Raw genomic sequence first — 21,899 nt, 5'->3', positions numbered from 1 at the left:
GGGCAAAGCTTTCAGACGGCTGCCTTACCACTCTGCGCCACAAGAGGCTCTGGCTGATACTTTAGGAAACAAATATTAAAAAAGTGTTCCCGACTTCAAGGCAGAAGATTTTGACAGGGATGAAAAAGGATCCAGAGTAAATGGGAAGAATATACACTCAGGTTTGTTATATGCACTTGGGCTAGGCTTACAGTGCTATCCTAAATGGCATCCCCACAACTTCAACAGAAAGGCATAACTCTGCTTTGGATTGTGCTATCAATTTCAGCAGATGAAAAGGGCTCTGCAAGAGATTTCACAGAAGAGGAAGGAGGAATTTAACGAAGAAAGATATGACCTCATAAAGCATATCCAGCAAACCGTACTAAATACATGGCTCCAAAGAAACAGGTAAAAAATTATTTACCACATTTCTTAGTAAATTATTACCATGCTGGATTTTAAAATTGTCAATTTATTGTGCAATTATTTGAACTGGTACTCAGTGATATGTACATTCCTCTAACCGATTTCTCACTAAATATTTACTGGTATAAAATAAATCTTTATAAAGTGGTAAATAATTTGTATGTGCTACTCTGGTACTTTTTTGCTGGACTGTAATGTAGCTCAACTACTGCAGTGCCCACTAGTTGAGCAGGGGGTTGGACTAGACTGCCTGCATAGCCCCTTCCAACTCTTATGATTCTATTATTCTAGTTATCATGAAGAATATGCCACAACTATTCATAAATAAAGTCAGTTTGATTAAATAAGGGCCTGGAGACATCAGCTTTCTAAAGAACCTTACCAAAAGTTGCAGGTTTACATCCTTCCAAGAGCCAGTTTCATGGTTGCCCTCTTAAAACTAAATTTAAGTGAATTAAGTTTTTACATTAACTAATGAACATGTGGTTCTCTGAATGTACATAAAGAGTACTTCTCTGATTAAACTGAAGAACAGCAGAAACATACATTCAGTTTTATACTTTTATTAAGTACTTCATTCCGTTTTATACCTGGTTATTAAGAACATCTAATTCATTTAATGATTTTCTCTGTGGCTTTCCATATGAATGAGCATGGCAATGAGATTTACAAGATTTAAATACATTATTCTACTGGTATTACCTCCTCCCAAGGCTGAGGATAGTTCTTTCTAATGTAGTGGATACTGGCATTGAGAAAGGGTGCCCAGTGTGTGTCTTCAGAGACTTGATGAAATGACCCTGCGGTATCAGAGGAAAATAAATTTCACAGTAAAACATTTCATTTCCTCAGCATATTTCAGTTTCAGACAATGGAACACTTACAGTTTGTAAAGTTTTTGTAGCAAGAAACTCTCCAGTTTACCTTGGGGGACACATTCCAGTGCCGGATTTGCTCCAGTGCTGAAATGTCCCCCCCCCCCCCCAGGAAACAATGCAACAGCGGAACAGTTCCATCATGCCCGGGGGGGGGGATACTACAATTATTTATTTACTAATTTAAGATAACACACTGGTTATTGGATTTACTTAATGTTATCTTCCTGAAATAAACCTGTGACAAGAAGGGAAAGTGGCTGAAATTGTCATGATTTATGTTTTTTTCCCCTGGAAGCATATAAATAAAAACACATTACTCTTAAAAAAAAGAATCAAGCTGCTTGTCAGTATTGTTTTCAAACATTTTTGCAAGAATGACATTTCTTCCATTTCTTACCATGTTTGCAGATACCAGAATAAAAGGCATCAGGATAAACACTCCCTGCCTGGTAAGCATCCTGGTGTGTCAGCAGCAACTGGAGAGAAGTATGAAGAATCAGAGCAAAAAGGCACATACCGACTCACTGTACACAAGTTTCATTCTGAACAGCCAATACCCAGGGCCATTCCACACAGATTCTTTGTAGCAGGAGTGTGGCAAATTGAAATCGCTACAAAAATGCCGTTATGCACAACGTCATTGACAATCTGCCACACTCCTGAAACTGATCCGCAAAAAGCGCTTCGTTGTAGCGCTTCCAGGGAAATCCCAAAAAGTGGATTCACCCTCCGGAAAGCGCTACACTCTTGCAACCAATCTGCAACACTAGCGGGAAAGTTCTGTGCATTACCATTGTTGCGGTTTCTGCAAAGTCCCTCCCCCTGGCTCTCTCCTCTGATGTTCCAGTGAAGCAATCGCCTTTTTTTTTTTTTTTGAAGCGAGCGGAGATCCACGCACCGGCGAGCCTTCGTTTACCCAGCGAGGCTTCCCCAGCTGCAGTCCCTCCCCAGAGCTGTTTTAAGTCACCAAGCACCACACAGCCCCATTTGCTGGTTTATTTTCCCTTTATTTTTCCCTTTATTTTCGGCCGAAAATCGCACCCGTGCGGGGGGGGGTATTTTTTTTTCGCTCAGGGGGAGCGTGGCAACCATGAAACGGCAGCTCAAACACCACCTGCTAGATAGATTGGTCTCTCCGTTGCAACGAATCAACGCAGATTCATTGCAACGTGTGTGTGTGTGTTTTTTTTTAAACCTGCCTTAAAGGGAAAGGGGTTTTTCGGGAGCATGATAACGGCCGCCCATTGGCTGCTCGTTTGATTGACGGACAGGGGCGGGACAAAGCTCGGCAATATCGCTTCCTGGCTAGCGATTTTTGCCGAGACCGGAAACCTGTGGGAAACGATAGAAACGCAACTGGATTCCACTACAAAGACAGGTATGCATAACGACGAATTCCACTATTTAAAATGGCGTTTTTTCGTTCCGCAACCAATTTGCAACATAGATCCTGGTGCAGAATGGCCCACAATGCTCTCTGCCGGCAGCTAAAGGCAGAAGTCGACCACACAGATTCACAGTTCATATTTAGTAATTATACTTACAGTCCGCCTTCCTCCTGGGTGGGACTCAAGGTGGATTACATAAAAACCCATAAAATCCCAAATCCTTAAAACCAGAAACCTCCAGATGGCAGAAAGAAAAACCTTCTACCCCCTCCACAGCCATCCACAAAGGGTTCAATCGATGATATAGCAAAGCCTGGGGGGCCCCAAGATTTGAAACAACCCAGCCTCAACCAAAGACCTGGCAGAAGAGCTCCATTTTACAGGCCCTGTAGAACTCTGACAACTTCATCAGGAACCTCAGCTCCCTCAGGAGTTCATTCCACCCGGTATTTAAAAATGATAAGAAGCAATATGTTCAATTGTGCTATGCATTAAAACTGTTATATGCTATAAGTTATGGCATCTGGATACAACAGGTTCAACTCCATAACTGCAAGTAACTATATTAAATGTAATCATAAACAAATTTAAATTAATAGGGAATCTTAGTAAATTTCATATTCCCATATATCAGTGGTCCCCAACCTTTTTTCGGCTGGGGACCGGCAGGGCGACGGCCACGCATCGCACATGCGCGCTGCACGGTCGAAATCGCGCAGGCGCGGCGTGGCCCTGATTCCCTCTCCCCCCCCCCCCCCGCAGTAAGAAACTTCCCGGACCGCAAGCTTGCAGCCTGGGAAATTTTTTACTGCGGGGGGGGGGGGGGCGGGGAGAGGGAACCGCGGCTCGGCGCCCTGGCCTTCGCGGCCTGGCACCGGGCCGCGGACCGCAGGTTGGGGACCACTGCCATATATGACACACATGCTGAACAATCATACATTCCAACTGCTCAAAACCTAAACCAAGCAGAGGATAACAGAAAAGAATATAAAGTGTCTTTTTAACGTTACCAAATTAGTAACCTACCTTCCGGTAGTCAACATTTCCTTTTTGCGTGCTGAAAAATTCCAGAGCTCTGTGAGCTAGAAAAGTAACATCACAATTCATTAAGTTACTTTCTCTATAAACATAAAGATGCATAAGTTCGGTTGAGTGAGGATACAGAATGGGTACCGTTATGCTAGAGTGATCCCCCAAAATATTGCTTCAACTATCTCCGGAACTATTCCAGCATCCTGGGAATAAGTTGATAAAGATCTTCTGTCATTTTAGAGTATACTCTTTTTATTTCTTATTTTTAGCCATTTCCAGATAGCTTTGCTAGCAGCTTTGGGCATCAGACAATTCTCCATGTAAGTGGCTGTACATTTGCATCACTAAAAAAGTATTATCTCTCAGCCATGATCACCATAAAGTCAATATTTTTATGCATTTCTCACACGCTCATGCCTTCACATTTACAACTTACCTATTTCAAGATGTGTTGATAAGCCACATGATGTAGCTCTTTGGCAAAAAGCACAAAGAACAGCCAACAGAGTAGACCAAATTTTGAAAGCTTCCATGGTTTTGATGGTCTGGTATATAAAACATGGTTTTGCAAAGACTTTCAACTGGAGGACTGTGACCTTTGAAATACAGGCTACAGTGCATTTCTTAATCAAATATGTCACTGGCACAGAAGTTAAAGCTCTCGGTATTTGAAATGACAGTTTAGCAGTTTGTTAATTGTTATCTTCTTCTTTTACAGCCAAAAATCAGGGCAAAAGAAAATGAATGTGATTTCTGTATCCCATTGAAATCTGCGACATTATGCCTACAACAGAAAAATAGTCTGTTACTGCATGTCGCTTTACAATTCCTTCCTTCTCTTTCTTTCAGCATATCAGTCCATCTGGTTCATTACTCGTCTTATCAGCAAACAAAATAAGACACTGCACATCAGCATGTACTGCACATCAGTTCAGTTTCTACACAAACGTACTGTACTTAGCCCAATGCAAGACTAGCTTTTTTTCCAGGTATGCCATTAAAAGGTGTGTGGGGGGGGGGGGTTCCTCACATTTGCATACAAATTACAGTTATGTCCAGTAAAAAAGATGCTGGTGTATAATTTGGAGAGGGGGAAGATCATCTTACATTCAGGGTCTTCTTCCTTTCAAGTAAACACAATTGTGTATGCAGGGCTTTTTGTCCGTGTGTGATGGTAATCACTGGTATTAAGCACTAGCACCTTTCTCGAGGGGTCTCCCAAGTACTGATCCTTGTGAAGAGCTGCGGATTTTGATATCCCCCACTTCACTACCCACAAGAGCCTCTTGTGGTGCAGAGTGGTAAGGCAGCTGTCTGAAAGCTTTGCCCATGAGGCTGGGAGTTCGATCCCAGAAGCCGGCTCAAGGTTCACTCAGCCTTCCATCCTTCCGAGGTCGGTAAAATGAGTACCCAGCTTGCTGGGGGGTAAACGGTAATGACTGGGGAAGGCACTGGCAAACCACCCCGTATTGAGTCTGCCATGAAAACGCTAGAGGGCGTCACCCCAAGGGTCAGACATGACTCGGTGCTTGCACAGGGGATACCTTTACCTTTACCTTTACCTTTACTTCACTACCCAAAGGAGTCCCAAAGTGCCTTACAAACACCTTTTCCTTCCTCTTCCCACAACACACACCCTGTGAGGTAGGTGGGGCTGAGAGAACTCTGACAGAACTGCATCAATACATAGATGACACCCAACTCTACCTCCTGATGGACAGCCACCTGGACTCACCCCCAGAAATATCTGCCAGTTGTTTGGAAGCAGTGATGGTCTGCATCAAGTTGAGCTGCCTGAAACTCCTCCATGATGGAGGTCCTGGGGCTGGGCAGGAAAGGGCCAGGAAAGGAAGCGCGGTTGCCCTATGTAGATGGTGTGCAGCTGTCAGTTGCACAATCTGCTAGGAATCTGGGTGTGATTTTTGATGCCTCCCTGTCAATGGAGGCTCAGGACACCAGAATAGCACGGCTGGCATTTTACGACTGCCAAGCAAAGCTACTAGCACCCTACCTGTCCCTGGAATACCTGGTTACAGTGATTCATGCAATATTAAGGACCCTCCTCTGCAGAATTCCAGCCTGGGAACTGAGAAGGAAACAAAGCTAATCCAATGGCAGTGGCAGCTACCGTGAACAATATTTTTTAATGGTTTTAACATGTTACCAACTATTAAATGCGACTATTGTTTTAACGTTCATTGTTATTTTGAACTGCCGAGAGGGGTGGTTTAAAAGCGAATTAATTGATTGATTAATGAATTAATATTCCCTGTATAGGAGAGCCTAAAGCTGCAGGTAGAAGCGCTCCTTTCAATCAAACTACATATTAATATTGTGGAGTTACCAAAAACTCATGTAAAGAACAGGTGACATTCCAGCACAGAGCAGAGCTGCAAGCTGATGCACCTTAAAGAAACGGGCTGGGCATAAGTAAGAAAGCCTGAGATTCTGGTCAGCTCAAATACAGTAGGACTGGCATGCGTCAATCCTTGTTCTCTATGCTTAATAATTGTTCCAAATTGTTCTTTTGAAGTTTGGATATTATTATTTTCATCAATGCGAGTGTCAGAAGGTGGGAGTACACTGTCATAGAAGTGTTGTTCTTTAATTTAAAGAGCATATATTTGATAGTTCTCCTTGAATTAAGCAGACGTTATACACGCTTTTATGCCTCTTACCTAAACAAAGCTGAACATACTTTATAGTAGACATGCAGAGGACTGCGCTGCACATTAGGGATGCCAGCCTCCAGGTGGGCCCTGGGGATCCCCGGGAGCTATAGCTCATCTCCAGGCAACAGAGACCAGCTCCCCTGGAGGAAAGGGCTGCTTCGGAGGGCGGCCTCCAGAGCCTTCTGCTCCCCTGAGGTCCCCGTCCTCCCCCCCCCCCCAAGACCCCCGGTATCCCCCCGTCTCCCGAGCTGGCCGCCCTGGCAAAGCCTCCAAGCTCTGTGCTGCTGGCATCCGTCCACAACCACAACGGCGGGGCGAGCGCCAAGCGGAGCGCTCCCGAGGCGGTTTGGCGGCGCTTCCCTGGGCGCCCGCCCGCCCGCCCGGCCCTCGCTCCGCCCCTCCCGCCATGGCCGCCCGCTTGGCGCCGCGGAGCTCCCGAGCCTGGCTCACCGCCGTGTCCCGCGGCCGCGGCCCCCCGCTCCTCCCTCGGCCGCCTTGGGCGGGCCTGCTGCCGGCGGCGCGGAGCCTGGGCGCGGCCGCCATGTCGTCGGGCCCGCTGTGGCGCTCCGAGGGCTTCGTAGGGGGCGGCTGGGTGAAGGCGCCCGCCGTGTTCCCCGTGCGCAACCCGGCCACGGGCGCCGAGCTGGCCCAGGTCGCCGACTGCGGGGTGGCGGAAGCGCGGGCGGCCGTGCGGGCGGCCTACGAAGCCGGCGCCGCCTGGAGCGCCGTCCCCGCCAAGGTGAGGGGGCGCCTTTGGCCTGCCTGGCCACCAAAGCCGGGAAGGGGAGGGGGGGCGGGGAGCTTCCGTGGCTCGGGCTCCCTTCTGTGAGGAGGAAGAGGGCTGAGCCCACATCTGTGGGGAAGGCCTGGCAACTCCCCCCCCCCTCCTTGGTCTATATTCTGATGGAACCGAGGGAGACCCAGCTGGAGAGAAGGTGGTGAAGCAGTGAATACACTGGATGTTGCACTTTCAGTGTGCTTTTGCACCTGGGTGTCTCTGTGCAAAACAGGAGGATGTACTTCTGGAGGTGTACCCTGGAGGTGCACTGTCCAAGTTGTGCAAGATTAATGTCTGAAGAGGAGTGCTGGCTTGAACTCAAAAGCTCATGCCTTGAATAAATCTTGGTTGGTCTTCAAGGTGCTACTGGACTCTGATTTGATTGTGCTACTTCAGACCAACATGGCTACCTATTTGAATCTAAAATTAATGACTGTAAAGCCGACTGACTGTAAAGCCGACCCTTGACCGCCACAATCATAATATTATACAATGAGATACGTCACTCAATTGAGTCTTTTGTGTCAGGTGAATGTTAAAACTTAAGGGACGTTTTGTGGTCCTTTGGCAGTCCTGAGTGAGTAGGAGGCATCTGCTATTTCTGACAGGTGAGGGATGCCCTAGGCTAGGGATGCCAGCCTCCAGGTGGGACCTGGGGAGCCCCTGGAATTATCTCCAGACTAGAGATCCATTCTTCCATACAGAACAGGACATTTTATTTCTAAATGCAATGGAAGTGCATTACCCACCATGTGCAGAATGAGTGACTGTAAGCTGACCTCAGGCATCACCCAAGGAAAAAAGTTTTCTGGTCATTTGGCAACTCTGAGTAGGAGGCATCAGCTACTTGTGACAGTTGAGGGGACGCCTTGGGGATGCCAGCCTCCAAGATGGACCTGGGAATCTCCTAGAATTACACCTCATCTCCAGATTACAGAGATACAAGAGTTGGTTTGGGAGTTGGGCCTAGTCTGCACACAATAGATAATGCACTTTCAATGCACTTTAGAAGTAGATTTTCCTGTTCTGCACTGGAAAATCCAGCTGCCAAAGCACATTGAAAGTGCATTATCCGTTGTGTGCAGACTAGGCCCTAGACTCTGTGACATTGTACCCCACTGAGGTCTTTGTCCTCCCCAGGCTCCATCCCCAAATCTCCAGGAGTTTGTCAATCTGTATTTGGTAACCCTACCCCCCCCCCCCATCTCCTGCCTGTGGGGACCTGGAGACCTTAGGACAGCTGCATCCAAGAGTCTAAACTAGCCTAGGGTTTAACCCCTAGTATCTGTTGCAAGACTGTAACCCAATTCTGGAACTTATCAATCAATAAGAGTATGTCTGTGCATAATTCCAGAGGGTCACCTGCATTTATTTGTAACATTAACATCTAACAGGAGCTCAGTAGCGCTTGAGAATTTAACAAAAAGTTTTGTTAGTCTCCAAAAAGCCAATGGACCCTGTGTATGTACAGTGTGCTTTCTTCTAACTAGTAGGTTATAGTAGACTATTTTCAGGTACCACGTTCCAAGGCAAACCTTGGGGGTGGGGGGGGGGTGGAGATGATAGAAGAGTGTTTTCTAGGCAGACTTGCATGTCAGCATATTTGAGAAATTAACTACTGGATTGGGTGATGAATGCCCAATTCTCCGTTTCCTGGCAGACATTTACGATCTAATCTATATCTATGTTCTTGAAAATAAAGGAGATGGTCTACTGGCAAAAGACCCCCTCCCCTCAGGGGTACAGCACTTGTGAGGTTCACGCAAGAAAAAAATATGTGTTGCTTACTGCACTGTAATTGACCAACATGCCCTGGATCCCATCTGCCAGATCCAGTCAGTTTAAAGTGAAAGTGACCAATAGCAGGCACTGGCAGGAAGATCTATTGTGGGGCTTTTGTCTATAATTTGGGGTTGGTTATGGGTTTTGTTGGTTCAGTTTGGGTTCTTGTCCCATCATGCTGCAGTCACAATAAGAGCTGAAATGTATCCACATCTTTGCACTCATGCCGATCTAACAGTACATCACTTGGAAGTTAGACAGATTCATGGAGGATATTTCCATCAATAGCTAATAGCCATGGTGAGTGAAGAAAATGCTCATATTCAGAGGCAATAACTTTCTGAAACAAAGAGTTAGAAGCAACATCAGAGAAGGCCTTGTAGTCTTTGCTGTTTGTTGGCCTTCCAAGACAACTGGTTAGCCGCTGTGAAACAGAATTCTGGATTAGATGGACTACTGGCCTGATCCAATATAAATATTTTACTGTCTTGTTTCTATATTTCTATCTTTATGAAAATAAAAATAATATATTAAAATATTATTTTATAAAATTTGTATCCTGCTTTTCTGACCTCACAAGGACCACAAAGGCAGCTAACAAATTAAAACGTACATAATATAATAATATGCTGCGTTAGAAGCAATCATGACATTAAATTGGGGATAGTTATTATTATTCTCTGCTAAAATATTGTTTCTTTTTCAGGAAAGAGGTGTTTTGCTTCGTAAATGGCACAATTTAATGATAGAGAATAAAGATGACCTTGCAAAGTTAATCACAGCAGAGAATGTAAGTATGCACAAGAGGGAAATGTGTTCCTGGGATATCTTCCACGTACTTCTTCAAACCTTTGTAGATTTGAGGTTTTTCTCATAGCAATCTCTTTTTAAAAAACAGTTTAAAGGCTTGCTATGTGTTTATTTTCCATTCTGAATCTATCACAGGGGAAACCACTCAGAGAAGCTCAAGGTGAAATTCTCTACTCTGCTGCCTTCTTGGAATGGTTCGCAGAGGAAGCTCGGCGGATCTACGGTGACATCATTCCATCTTCGGCAAAAGACCGAAAGAGTCTAGTACTGAAGCAGCCAGTGGGAGTTGCTGCCATCATTACTCCTGTGAGTCTGGCTGATTGCTCAAATCCAAACTTTGTTCTTGGTATTCTAAACCAGCTGCAGTGTTTTGTGCTTGTGATATTAAAACTCTGTGCAATGAAAATTCAGATTTTTTATCGTAACTTGATGCGCTTAGTTGTGGTTTGACTCCTCCTCACCTCAAGTGTCAATATTTGTGCCATGAGTTGGTTTTAAGTGAAGAGGTAAAACATTTCAGTAGTTTGGAAAGGTACAGACACGCTCTTTCTTTTCCCTGAAAGCCTTACCCTGAATTCTTTTTGGTGTCTGAGCTTTCAGCATGGTGCAAGTTTCAATATGTTGTGCCTGTTCAAAATATATAAATAATAAAAGTTACCTGGAAGTAAGATGCTATTTTTGTTGCTGGACTGGATGGCATTTATTAGTGTGTTCTTGAAGTTCTCAGATGAACCCCTGAGATTGGTAGATCTCAATGCTGTTGAAGTTTGCTATATTATTCTGCATGTTACTTTCCACCAGAAATTTCTGAACTAGTCAACTATTTCAGTTTGCCGTGGAGTCTGTGGACTTCAATTGCATACATTCTTTTCAATGCAGTGGAATTTTCCAAGTGCAATGATTACGCGGAAAGTGGGAGCAGCCCTAGCAGCTGGCTGTACAGTAGTAGTGAAACCGGCAGAAGATACCCCTTTATCTGCTTTGGCACTTGCTGAGGTAAGATTTGGGTACTGATTAGTGAGAGAGAACCTTCTGAAGGGTGGTCAGTTAAGTGACTTTCACATATACAACTCTTTACCAATGCTACCAGATTAAATGTGCTGCTAGTTAGCGTTAAAAGCTAAATACTCAACTCATAATGCTTTTGGCCATTATTAGAAGGATCTCTCAAAGTCAATAGACATTGTTAACCTTTCACAGTACAAATTGCTTCTGTGTATCATTTGTTAATAACATGTTTTTGGAGAGGGTCATGGTTTGATGGAAGACCAGATGTTTTGCTTAGGGAAAAGTCCCAGGTGCAGTCCTATCCATTGCCATTTAAAATGCTGTTGGGGAGGCTGGGAAAAGCTTCTAGACAGACATTTGGGGTATTACTAGCATTTGGAGGAAACAGTACAGTGGTCTGATTTAGAACAAGGCAGTTGTATCTCCAGCTTTGGCTTTCATGATCCAAGCTAGTCTGATTTTGTCAGATCTCGGAAGCTGGCCCTGATTAGCATTTAGGTGGGAGACCTCCAAAGATGTCGGAGTCCCTATGCAAAGGCAGGGAATGGCAAACCACCTCTGCATATCTCTTGCCTTGAAAATCCTATTAGGGTTGCTATAAGCTGGCTGTGATTTGACAGTATTTGCCACCACTAGTTGTGATCCCCCAATCCTACCACCAACACAGCGTGACACAAACTCATGGGTGCTGATAGATTTGGCAGTCATGGGTTTGTCGTGATAAGCTTGTCCTTACTGGTTTGTGTACTTGTTTAGTTAGCTAGGTTTAGTTACTTACTTGTAAGTAAACTTATTTGTTTAGTTAGCTAGGTTACTAGCTAACAAGTAGCTAAACAAGTAAACTTACTTGTTTAGTTAGCTAGGTTAACTGGTTTGTGTATTTAATTTCAATTCATTCTCAGTCACCAGAGATGAACAAAAAGGGGTTACCTTCTATTCAAAATGTTAAACCTTTTCTGATGTCACATATTTTTGTCATTGCAGCTTGCGAATCAGGCTGGAATTCCTGCAGGAGTATATAATGTTATTCCATGTTCTAGGCAACAGGCACCAGCAGTTGGGGAACTTCTGTGCACTGATCCCTTGGTAGCCAAAATCTCTTTTACTGGATCAACAGCTACAGGAAAGGTACCCTTTTGTGTCTCAAGAATTGAACACCTGGCACTTAAATATTCACTGTTATGTATTAGTTCTCAAATATAGAAGAAGAAAAGGTGGATTTTATACCCTGCTTTTCATTACCTAGGAAGTCTCAAAGTGGCTTTAAATCACCTTCTATTCCTCCCCCCACAATGAATACCCTGCGAGGTAGGTGGGACTGAGAAAATACTGCTAGAACTGCTCTGTAAGAACAGCTCTAACTTGACTGTGACTCAGCTGGCTGCATGTGGAGGAGCAGAAAGTCAAACCTGGTTCTCCAGATTAGAGGCTGCTGCTCTTAACCACTACGCTGAGCTGGCTCTTTATTCTGAAATAAAGGTGCATAGTTTTTAACATATGGTTGGAAAGCACAAACATGATACATCAACCTTGCCAAAACTAAAGCAATCGGGGTCAGGGTCAGAGCCTGAATTGGAGACCTCTTTGGTGTCTTAAATAGGGATGGGAGCAAACTGCAAATTTTGCCATTTGTGGCAGTAGTTTGTGGCAGTTCGGGGTATAAGGTAACTTGGAATCCCTTTAAGCCCCTGCTTTCTGTTCCCCCATGAAAACCACAAAACCAGTGTATTGTAGAAAGTCATCTAATTTTTCATCTTGGTAAATGTTCAGAAGTCTTGTGTTCTTGCAGATATTGCTGCGCCAGGCTGCTGACACTGTGAAGAGGGTCTCCATGGAGCTTGGAGGACATGCTCCATTTATAGTGTTTGACAGTGCGGATGTAGACAAAGCAGTTTCAGGAGCTTTAGCTTCTAAATACAGAAACTCAGGCCAGGTGAGAGCAACTGTCATGCTTCATTTAATCTTAAAATATGTATATTTTTCTATATTTGTTGAGAATTCTGGTGTCTGTCTTGCACTTGGAAAAATACTGAAGTAAACCATTCTTCATAAAGATAAAAACATTTAGAGGAATAAGAAGGAAGCCTTGCTGGTTTGTGATATTAAAGCACAGTTCAAGACTTTTTCATTTCAGTAGGGAAGTTAGCCTGATCCTATGAACTTGTCCTCTTTTTCATTGTTATTCTGTAAAGTGTGCTCTATGGAGAATGCTTGTCCTTACTTGCTGGGGGGTAAACAGTAATGACTGGGGAAGGCACTGGCAAACCACCCCGTATTGAGTCTGCCATGAAAACGCTAGAGGCCGTCACCCCAAGGGTCAGACATGACTCGGTGCTTGCACAGGGGATACCTTTACCTTTTATGGAGAATGCAGTTCATCATATGCCTACCACATCTTACAATGTATGTGAATCCATCCTAAACACCAGGCACCATAGAGATAAGTTTGATATTGTTTAAATCATTTTGGTTGCTGCCTTTCTCACTGACATTTCTGAATTTCAGAGGAGGCACTGGGAGCCAAGTGAAAGTTCTAGGAATGCTAAGATTAGAGGTTGGTTTTGAAGAGTAATCCACTCCCGGGACCTTGAAAGAAAGAGACAAATTGTGGGCATTCAGACAGAATATCCCAATGCCCAATTGCCTTCACTTGGAGGATAATACTTGAAGTCCATCTTTCAATCTTTTTAGAAAACACTACAGGCATTACTTTCTTGGTCATTCTCTCCAGGGGAGTTGCTGCCTCAGTTTCCAGTAGTAATTTTTTTTTAATTTACTTATAAATTTGTACCCCGCCTCTCTCACAACGATGTTACCTTGAGGTGGCTTACAGAATAAAACCATAAAACTATATAACTCATAAAATCCCATTAAAACAACAATAACATTGATCACAATATCAATAAAATGTATAAAATTTAAATCAGCTATGCTTTGCAGTTAAAAACATGTTTTAAAAACATTGAATGGTTCCCATTTCCATCCCAACTGCCCTGAAGCCTGAAGGAAGGCAGTATATTAATATAATATGTCTACCACATCTTCCACCGGGTCCTAGATTGAGGCCAGAGCCAAGATCAATGGGACCCCTACTCAGTCTGAGCATTTACATCTCTGCACCCCACCCCTAGGTTAGTCTCCTCGGGAGGTAAGGGGTATCTGGCTGCCAATCTTAGAGGGTTTGTCGGTGGGGGGGGGGTTATTGGGGTTTTATTGATCTATGAAATTTTATAATTGTAAGCCACCACGAGTCTCTCGAAAGTGGTGGGATACAAATCCATAAACAAACAAACAAATAAAAATGTACAGGCAAATGAAAGAACAGGGCAGTGCTGAAATAGTTAGGTCAAGAAAACCTGTAGAATCAACATGTTAAAGATGGAAAGGACTACACAACCAGAGGATAAATTTAGTCAAATGAAGGCCCAGTGGAGAAAGAACAGCCTGATCACAATTGAAATATCAACAAGCTGTGCTGTGAAGAATGAATGAACTATTAGTGGAGTATTTACATAAAAAGCTTTTGCTTTTGTCATTAGACCTGTGTATGTTCAAACCGCTTCTTGGTGCAAAAAGGGATCCATGATGCGTTTGTGGAAAAGTTTGCTCAAGCCATTAAGAAAGAGCTGCGTGTGGGCAATGGATTTGAAGAGGGGACTACTCAGGGACCCCTAATTAACGAAAAAGCCGTGGAAAAGGTAAACGTTAGCCTTACTTCACATGTTATGAAGATGCATTAGCATATTCTAATCATGTTCTTGTGGCAGTTTGAAACTATGTAACAAGTTTGATTCTGTGATCTGTAACTGGAAAGTGGGAAAATCTGGGATTGTTTCTGCTTTCCCTCTCCCAGCAGCCCCATCTGACCCCAAAAAAGACAGAAGACGGTCAAGTGGTCCTTTCCTCCTGTAAGCAAGGCTCGGTTGAAGGAAGAGGGAGGAAAATAATTTGGCTTTCCTTACCTCCCTTAAACCCCCCCCCCATTGAAATATGTGGCTGTTGTCAGGTGATGCAACCCCAGAATCAACTTTCCCAGTCTTATTCAGGGAGAAGAGAATGCAGGGAATCCCTGCCCAACTGTCAGCACTCTCTGCTCATAGAATCTTTAACCCGCTCCTAGCGGAGCGGATTAAATAAAAGGTTAAGGGCCCCGAGGGTGGGCCCTGTCCATGATGAGGAAGGGTGCCCATAGGCCCCTTCCTCCGGACTGACACTCGGAGGGCCCAATCGGCAGGCGCGAATCGCGGTTGGCCCCTTGCCGGCGGACTGACCAATTGGGAGGTGCAAAGCGCCTCCCGAACCACCAACCTTCCAGCTTCCCTACCTGCCGCCTCTCGCCGCCATTTCCTCGCTCTGTGGCGGCTCGGACGGCCGCTGCCTCGCAATGCGCCCTGCCAGCACAAGCTCCCATGGCCCGGCCGCGGCCTCCATGACGCCTGGCCCTCCCCCACGCAGCCGGGAGTGCACCGCCACACCACCCGCGCACTGGCTGCTGCCCACTTCCGCGCCAGTGGCTGCGGCGCTGGCCCCTGCCCCGCGGCCGTGCGGCCCGCCCGCCCTCCCACCCTCCACCGCTGACCGCGAATGCCTTGCCGCCGACCCAGACGCCCACACCCAGGCTCCCTCACCACAAGGTAGGCCATGCTGCCGGACCACACCCCCCAGCCCGAGCCTCCCCAGCCCCGCTAGTGCCCGATGCATTAAGCCTGCAGCGGGCTTATTTACTAGTCATAGAATAATACAGTTGGAAGGGACCTCATGGGCCATCTCGTCCTTGCACTATGCAGGATACTCACATCCCAGTCACTCATCTACTTTAACCTGCCACCCCCTTGAACCTTCACAGAATCAGCCTCTCCGTTAGATGGCTATCAAGCCTCTGTTTAAAAATTTCCAAAGATGGAGAACCCACCACCTCCCGCGGAAGCCTGTTCCACTGAGAAACTGCTCTAACTGTCAGGAACTTCTTCTGGATGTTTAGACGGAATTTCTTTTGAATTAATTTCATCTCATTCATTCTGGTCCATCCCTCTGGGGCAAGATCCTGATGGATGATAGAATCCAGACTGTTGTCAGTGCCTGCTTAATACTCTGGAATTCCAAAGAACCACCATTCCACAGATGCCGTTTAAAGTCACCTTTGCTATGCTTCTCTTAGGTGGAGAGACACATTGATGATGCAGTGTCCCAAGGAGCATCCGTAGTTACAGGAGGGAAAAGGCACAGTTATGGGAAAAACTTTTTTGAGCCAACTCTGCTCAGCAATGTCACAACAAGCATGTTGTGTACACAAGAAGAGACGTTTGGTCCTTTGGCACCTGTTATCAAGTAAGATGTTTCGGCTGGTCAGAGATTACCATTTTTTTCATGTAATAATTGCAGTGAAGAAGGCAAAAAACTCGGGGTGGGATAAAAATCAAATACATACACAAAGCCCTTTTTTACGGTCTTCTCTTTTCATTATCATTGGGTTGTATCCACACCATAGGTTTTTTTATCCAGAGACGGTCTTCTGCTCATGTATAAAAGCAGCAAACAAAGGGGTGACTATGCGGAAGCAGCGTTAGTTTCTGACCTTGCAGCCTGTATTCCTAATTGGCTCCCTGGCCTGATCTGGCCTTTCTTTGTCCTTGTAGCCACTGGTTTTCTCCCCTTCACCAGTGTGGCTTTTTTAAAATTCAGGAATTGTTAGATTGCTATAATGACAATAGTGAAGTGGTTATGGTATTGGTCTTGGATGGGTGGAATCTAGGTTCAAACTCCCATTCTGGCATAGAAGATCACTGTGACATTGGGCAATCCACTTCCTTTCTACCAGACCTACGTCACAGAATTGCAGTTACAAAAATAAAATGGCACAAGTCAGAATGATATTATAAGCCACTGGAGAAAAGTAGGGGACAATTATTTAAAAACATAAATACAAATAAGCAATATAGCACGCTAACAATCTTGTACTGCAACTTACTAATTCATACTCTGGATTTGTCTAAAAATAAGTCCCTAGCCCTTTGGGTTATGGAGTTATAAGGAGAAATGTGCATCATGAATCTTTCTCCTTAACTCTGACATTAAAGAGTTAAATAAATTGTTTTTTAAAATGAATTCTGGAAACTATTAGATCATGGCAATAAATTAATACAGTGCAAAAATATAATAAACGTTTTTTAAAAGAAGCACTCTGGTGAGAGTGATGGTGGCCATGGGGCCTGAGACAGAAAATGTTGCCAAGGTGGACAGAACCAGGAAGGATCCAGATTTTCCTGTCCACACAGCAGCCATCCTGGTTTTGCTATGTTCTTTCCAAAGGACCATGCTAAATCAGGTTTGGATAAAGTTGCAGCAAAACAATGGAAAACATTGAAGTCCAATGAGTAGAGGACAATGATGTGGATGTTCTTGAAAACACTGCAGCTTCAAGGAAGACGCGGTGAAGCAAAACATCTGTTTGGACACAACCCTGGAGGGGTGCAGTTCTGCAGACCTTTATTTGGAGAGACAGCGTCTCTGGAAAATTCCCAAAATGAAATAGAGGCGGGGAGAGAACAGGACACACTTAAGCCTTCCATGATGTTTCACGCTTGATGGAGTAATCGGGATCTAAATATATCTGTATTTTTCCTCTTCCCTTCATCCCACTTGTATACCACTCTGCAGTATTTAATGACATGAGAAAATCCTCAGGATTTACTAATATCCCTTAGACTTGTGGGAAATGCCACTTTAAAACTCATGAATGTTTTACTGATGCTTTAAAAGCAGCGATAAATTTACAGGAAGTTATGGAAATTTCTCTCATTATCCATATTCTGTGGAAGAGTTCCCTAATTGCATCTTGCTTGCACTTAAAACCCTTTTTTCAGTATCCAAAAAAGTCAGTAATCATTTTCTCCAAGCCTCTTAATACTATTTCTCTGTATTTCCAGGTTTAATACAGAGGAAGAAGCTCTTGCCATAGCAAATTCAGCCAATGTGGGCTTAGCAGGTATGCATATCCTTCATAGTACCCATACAAAGTAACAAGAGAAGATTAGATGTGGCCTAACAGAATTTGAATCCAATATTACCTTTAAGACCAACAAAGATTTATTCAAGGTGTGAGCTTTCAATTGCATGTACACTTCATCAGACAATGGAACAGGGATCATAAAAGTGTAGATATAAGGAAAAAGTAAATTAGTAGCAAATTAGTAAACTGTCATAACATCCAAATTATGCAGTATGATAATTCTTTGCTAAATCAGTTGTTTGGGTTCAGTTGTAGTCCACAAAAACATTGGAGAAATAAAAATATGAAGATTAGTAATGGCAGACACTTTCTCAGTTGTTAAAAGAAAGAATTAAAAGACTACTTGCTTGCCCCATCCATCTCCACCAACATGGCTACCCACTTGAATCTAGATATGGCCTAGTTTGTGATCCTAAGATTTACTTGAGAGCTGAAACAAGCTTGGTCTTAATCATGAGTTAAGAGGAATACAGAGTTTTTAGTTAGAAAATGTAGTCAGGCTCGTAGGCAGAACATTTTTTTTGGGGGGGGGATCATTTATTTTCTCTGCTGAAATTCAACGTGATTTTACGCTCCTTCTGCCCCCCACACACACACACACACATACACACTCTTGCAGACTTAGGGAAAAAAAACAGGGACTCTTTGGCCCTGCAAACTGCTAATTCTGTTCTAGTCAATTCCATAGAGAATTCTCATTTGGAAGATTTATGACAGGATCCAAGCCTTTTTACCTCAACTCCTTCCCTTTTCACACAGAGAATTTACACTTGAAGGACTGGTGACAGATTTCTCACCAACCCTGAGTGCTGATCGGAGGGGCAGGGCAAATGATTGATGGGGCCTGGCCCCCTTTTTGTGCCTTTGTGGCTATGGATCTGAATGTTATCTCACTGTGTTCCATTTAATGACCCAATTTGCAGGTTATTTTTTCTCTCGGGACCCTGCTCAGATTTGGAGAGTTGCGGAGCGCTTGGAGGTTGGAATGGTTGGTGTTAATGAAGGGCTTTTGTCTGCAGTAGAGTGCCCTTTTGGTGGTGTAAAACAATCTGGACTTGGAAGGGAAGGATCAAAATATGGCATTGATGAATATTTGGAAATAAAGTATGTTTGTTTTGGAGGCTTACAATAGCCAGTACGAAGATGAAACCAAGGTACAGCTGAAAAATGTTTGGAACATTTACAAGTGATGTACATATACATTGAGTTTCCCCCAATAAAATGAACGAATTTAGGTTTATGCAGAGATGTTTTTACCTAGGATCATGACACAAATTCTGGTACTGCCTTTGTTTCTGGAGGCTTGTAAGAATATAGACCTGCTTTCAGAACTATTTTTATGGAGGGAAGATTTACAGTTCTATGACTGGTCTTAACTCTGAAAGATGTGGACATTTTTTTTTACTAACAGTTAGGTTTTGGAGGGGACAGAGAAGCAAATAGATGCTTTTAAACCTTTATATGTGGAACAATTAGGAAAGTAGCAGTGTCTTAAATAATAGTGCCAAAATCTGATTTTTTTTTTAAATGCTCGGCTTCTTTCTGATTGCCTATTTTAAGTCTAATAAGAGAACATTTGATTCTCACAGCAAAGAGAATCTTGTCAGTATCTTTGTGCATTGTCCAGAATGAAATGTCCTACACAGAGTCTGTTTATAATCGTTCCAGAGCATTTGTAGGGAGAAACCTCTGATTTGTGTTTATTAGTCAAGCTTTGAGACCAAATGTGTTTTTATAACTGTCGCATAAAGATATGAGCCTCAGCTGTTGTGTAAAACATTTCTGTCGTATTAATTTGGTCCCGTGTCGTCCCAATGAAGAATTGTTTGCTTGTTCCCCTGGATTCTCCAGAGATTCCCCACATGGCACAAAGACGGGGCCTTTGGATGTTGATAGAATGATTATATAGACAAGCACAGAGTACCTGTATGCACAAGAGGTCTTTGGACCTGCACCCACAGAAGAAATTGGGATTTTCCAAAATATAAGGGCTTTTGCTTCCATTAACCCCCTACCTCTTGCATTACTGTACTGAATATTATTGCTGCCTTACAAGTTTGAGATAATTCACTGTCAAGTATTATTTTCTATTTGGAAGCCATTCTGCCTTCCTTGATCTTGCTGCTCATTCTAAAGTCTCAAAGCAAAACATATTGAAATCTCAGTATTACAGGAAAAAAGATGAGGAAGGACTTTAGAAACTTCCTACAGCGCTGCAGTATATAGTTAGAATCCCATTCAAGATGTTCAAGCTTCTTCTGCAACATCCATATTAGGCTAATTCTAGAGATCCAGTCATCTTTGTATTAGTAGCTAGTTCTTTGGATGGAAGAATTTAGTAGAACTGTGGCATTTTGCACTGAACCCAGCAAAAAGTTCACCAGAAGTCCTCTTTTTGTGTGCTTTGCTTTTTGCTTTGCATCGGATGACCCCACAGGATTCTCTGAATGAATGGTGTTTGCACCTTTTTTCAAAAAAGAAAAATGCAGACATTTATCACAGTCTCCTTTTGAAACTTCCTTAGATTTTTGATGTGATCTGTAATACAGCATGGGGTGCTATTCTCTGGAAGTACTTGTCTGAAACTAGTTCTGTGATTCTCTTTGAATCTTGTATTTTAAATTCAGAAAACTTGGTTCAATCAACTTGCACAACAGACCTGCTAGACATATAAAGCTAGCTTCCTACCCACCCCTTTCCCAGTCTTCTCTGATTCCCTTCAATACAGTCCCTGTCCCACACTTTTTTGTTCCAGACTGGTCCCATGATCTCCAGCGTAACCATTTGGGTGGTCCACCCATCTCCTCCCTGTTTTACCTGCTGAAAAAGCTGGTTGGAGCCAACTCTTAAAATGTTGCACTTAAGACTTCCGATAAAGCCCTTATTGTATCACTGATGGCTGTTCTTCAGAAGGGAAAAATATCATGATGTATCTGAAGCTTAATCCCCTAGTGCCAACAATATGTGAAGAGCTTTTGTTGTGTTAAATAGGACTGCTTAATGTTTACAATGTTTTTCTTTGCTGTGTGAATTGGTGTGTTCTTGCAACTGAGCCCAGCAAAGCTTGATGAAGCTGGAAATAAACATGGGCTAGCTTTGTCACCTGGATGTTGATGCTATTTCCTGCCAGGTATTCAGAGTAGTTCTTAACACTTAAGGGGAGCTGATGCAGCAATTAAATAACCTGCTTTCTTATAAGTGCAGGAAGCTGCAAAATACCATTTGAAAGGTTTGTTCAGAATACTTGCATTCTGGGACCCGATGGACAGATCTACAAGTGCTGTAGGAAAAAAAAAACTCTATAAGCAATGCCAGCTATTTCAAGACAGCATCTGAAGGTAAATTCAGATGGCCAGGTGAGAAGATATTCACGTTTGCCATACATGTACATGGAGTCAGTGAACCTCAGATGATTCTCACCTTTGTGGCAGTTGATTTAGTTTTGAGATGTAAAAATAGTTTTCAGAAATTATGGATAGACTGCTCAGATCTTTTCAATGGACTTTTTGGGGATGAATGCTGTTCAATATCTGAGAAGCACAAATTGTTGACTGTAATACCAGTTAATCCTAACCATTCATTTTGACTAAAAGTTTTTAATGGGTAGAACAGCTTAGTTTTAATATATTTCTGTGTGTATGTTTACATAAAAACATGTCACTATTTGAGTGTTGTACACTGTGATTCCCTAGCTGAAGGAGCTACTTCAATTCTTAAGACATGTTACTCCCCAGCAATGTTTAATAGATGTATCATAAATATACAGAATTTAACAAAGGATACAATAAATATCTAATTTTCTTCAAAATCTGGACATCTGCATTTATTCAACAGTTAACTGGTTGTGTTCTGTAAACTTATTTCTCAGCTAAAGCTTTTAGGTTTTCATGAACTCTACTTATGCACAAAATGGACAGCCCATTGTCCTTTGTTGGTGAAGGGGAAGGGAAGCATTCCCATCACATAGTTTTTAGCAGATCTAAGGCCAAGATAACCTAGACAAGAAACTGAATACTATAATGTTGTTCAGGCTTTGGCGGATGCAAATGTAAGTGAAACAAACTGGAGATTCACAGAGGGAAAAAATTTCATCTCCCCACCCAATCTTACAATGACCTTCTTCATAAAGAGAAA

The 21,899-nt window shown here is 43.3% G+C and overlaps 2 protein-coding genes across 4 annotated transcripts in view; one reads left to right on the top strand and one right to left on the bottom strand.

The window, feature by feature from the left end:
• GPLD1 (glycosylphosphatidylinositol specific phospholipase D1) overlaps window positions 1-7,018 on the bottom strand; it is a 34,896-nt gene extending 27,878 nt beyond the window's left edge. For 2 of the 3 annotated variants that reach the window (XR_013234220.1, XM_077353015.1), the window contains exons 1-5: window positions 6,829-7,018; window positions 4,143-4,490; window positions 3,701-3,756; window positions 1,684-1,762; window positions 1,111-1,208 (exon numbers count right to left, since the gene is read on the bottom strand). Coding sequence is in view for 2 of the 3 variants with exons in the window: in XM_077353015.1 (XP_077209130.1) it covers window positions 1,111-1,208; window positions 1,684-1,762; window positions 3,701-3,756; window positions 4,143-4,239 (330 nt within the window). In the remaining variant the exon portion in view is untranslated. Of the gene's footprint in view, window positions 1-1,110; window positions 1,209-1,683; window positions 1,763-3,700; window positions 3,757-4,142; window positions 4,491-6,384; window positions 6,555-6,828 lie in introns of those variants that run through there. The other variant, XM_077353016.1, reaches the window with a different exon arrangement.
• Window positions 6,755-21,573, top strand: ALDH5A1 (aldehyde dehydrogenase 5 family member A1). The gene is made up of 10 exons (XM_077353017.1): window positions 6,755-7,117; window positions 9,645-9,728; window positions 9,884-10,054; window positions 10,628-10,744; window positions 11,741-11,884; window positions 12,546-12,689; window positions 14,296-14,454; window positions 15,915-16,084; window positions 17,683-17,741; window positions 18,689-21,573. Exons 1-10 carry the CDS (start codon window positions 6,785-6,787, stop codon window positions 18,895-18,897), a joined length of 1,590 nt encoding a protein of 529 aa, XP_077209132.1. The 5' UTR covers window positions 6,755-6,784; the 3' UTR covers window positions 18,898-21,573.
• The last annotated feature ends 326 nt before the right edge of the window (window positions 21,574-21,899 follow it).

This window comes from Paroedura picta, chromosome 9 (genome assembly GCF_049243985.1).
Source record: "Paroedura picta isolate Pp20150507F chromosome 9, Ppicta_v3.0, whole genome shotgun sequence".
In the NCBI taxonomy this organism is placed as follows: Eukaryota; Metazoa; Chordata; class Lepidosauria; order Squamata; family Gekkonidae; genus Paroedura; species Paroedura picta.
Note: the sequence above shows the minus strand (reverse complement) of the source record. Positions and strands in the feature narration are given on the sequence as shown.

Excerpts from the sequence above, each read along its gene's own strand:
- ALDH5A1 (XM_077353017.1), top strand. The coding sequence starts at position 6,785 with ATGGCCGCCCGCTTGGCGCCGCGGAGCTCCCGAGCCTGGCTCACCGCC. Across the intron at positions 10,055-10,627 it reads TTGCTGCCATCATTACTCCT|TGGAATTTTCCAAGTGCAAT; the intron begins GTGAGTCTGGCT and ends TTTTCAATGCAG. Across the intron at positions 16,085-17,682 it reads CCTTTGGCACCTGTTATCAA|GTTTAATACAGAGGAAGAAG; the intron begins GTAAGATGTTTC and ends CTGTATTTCCAG.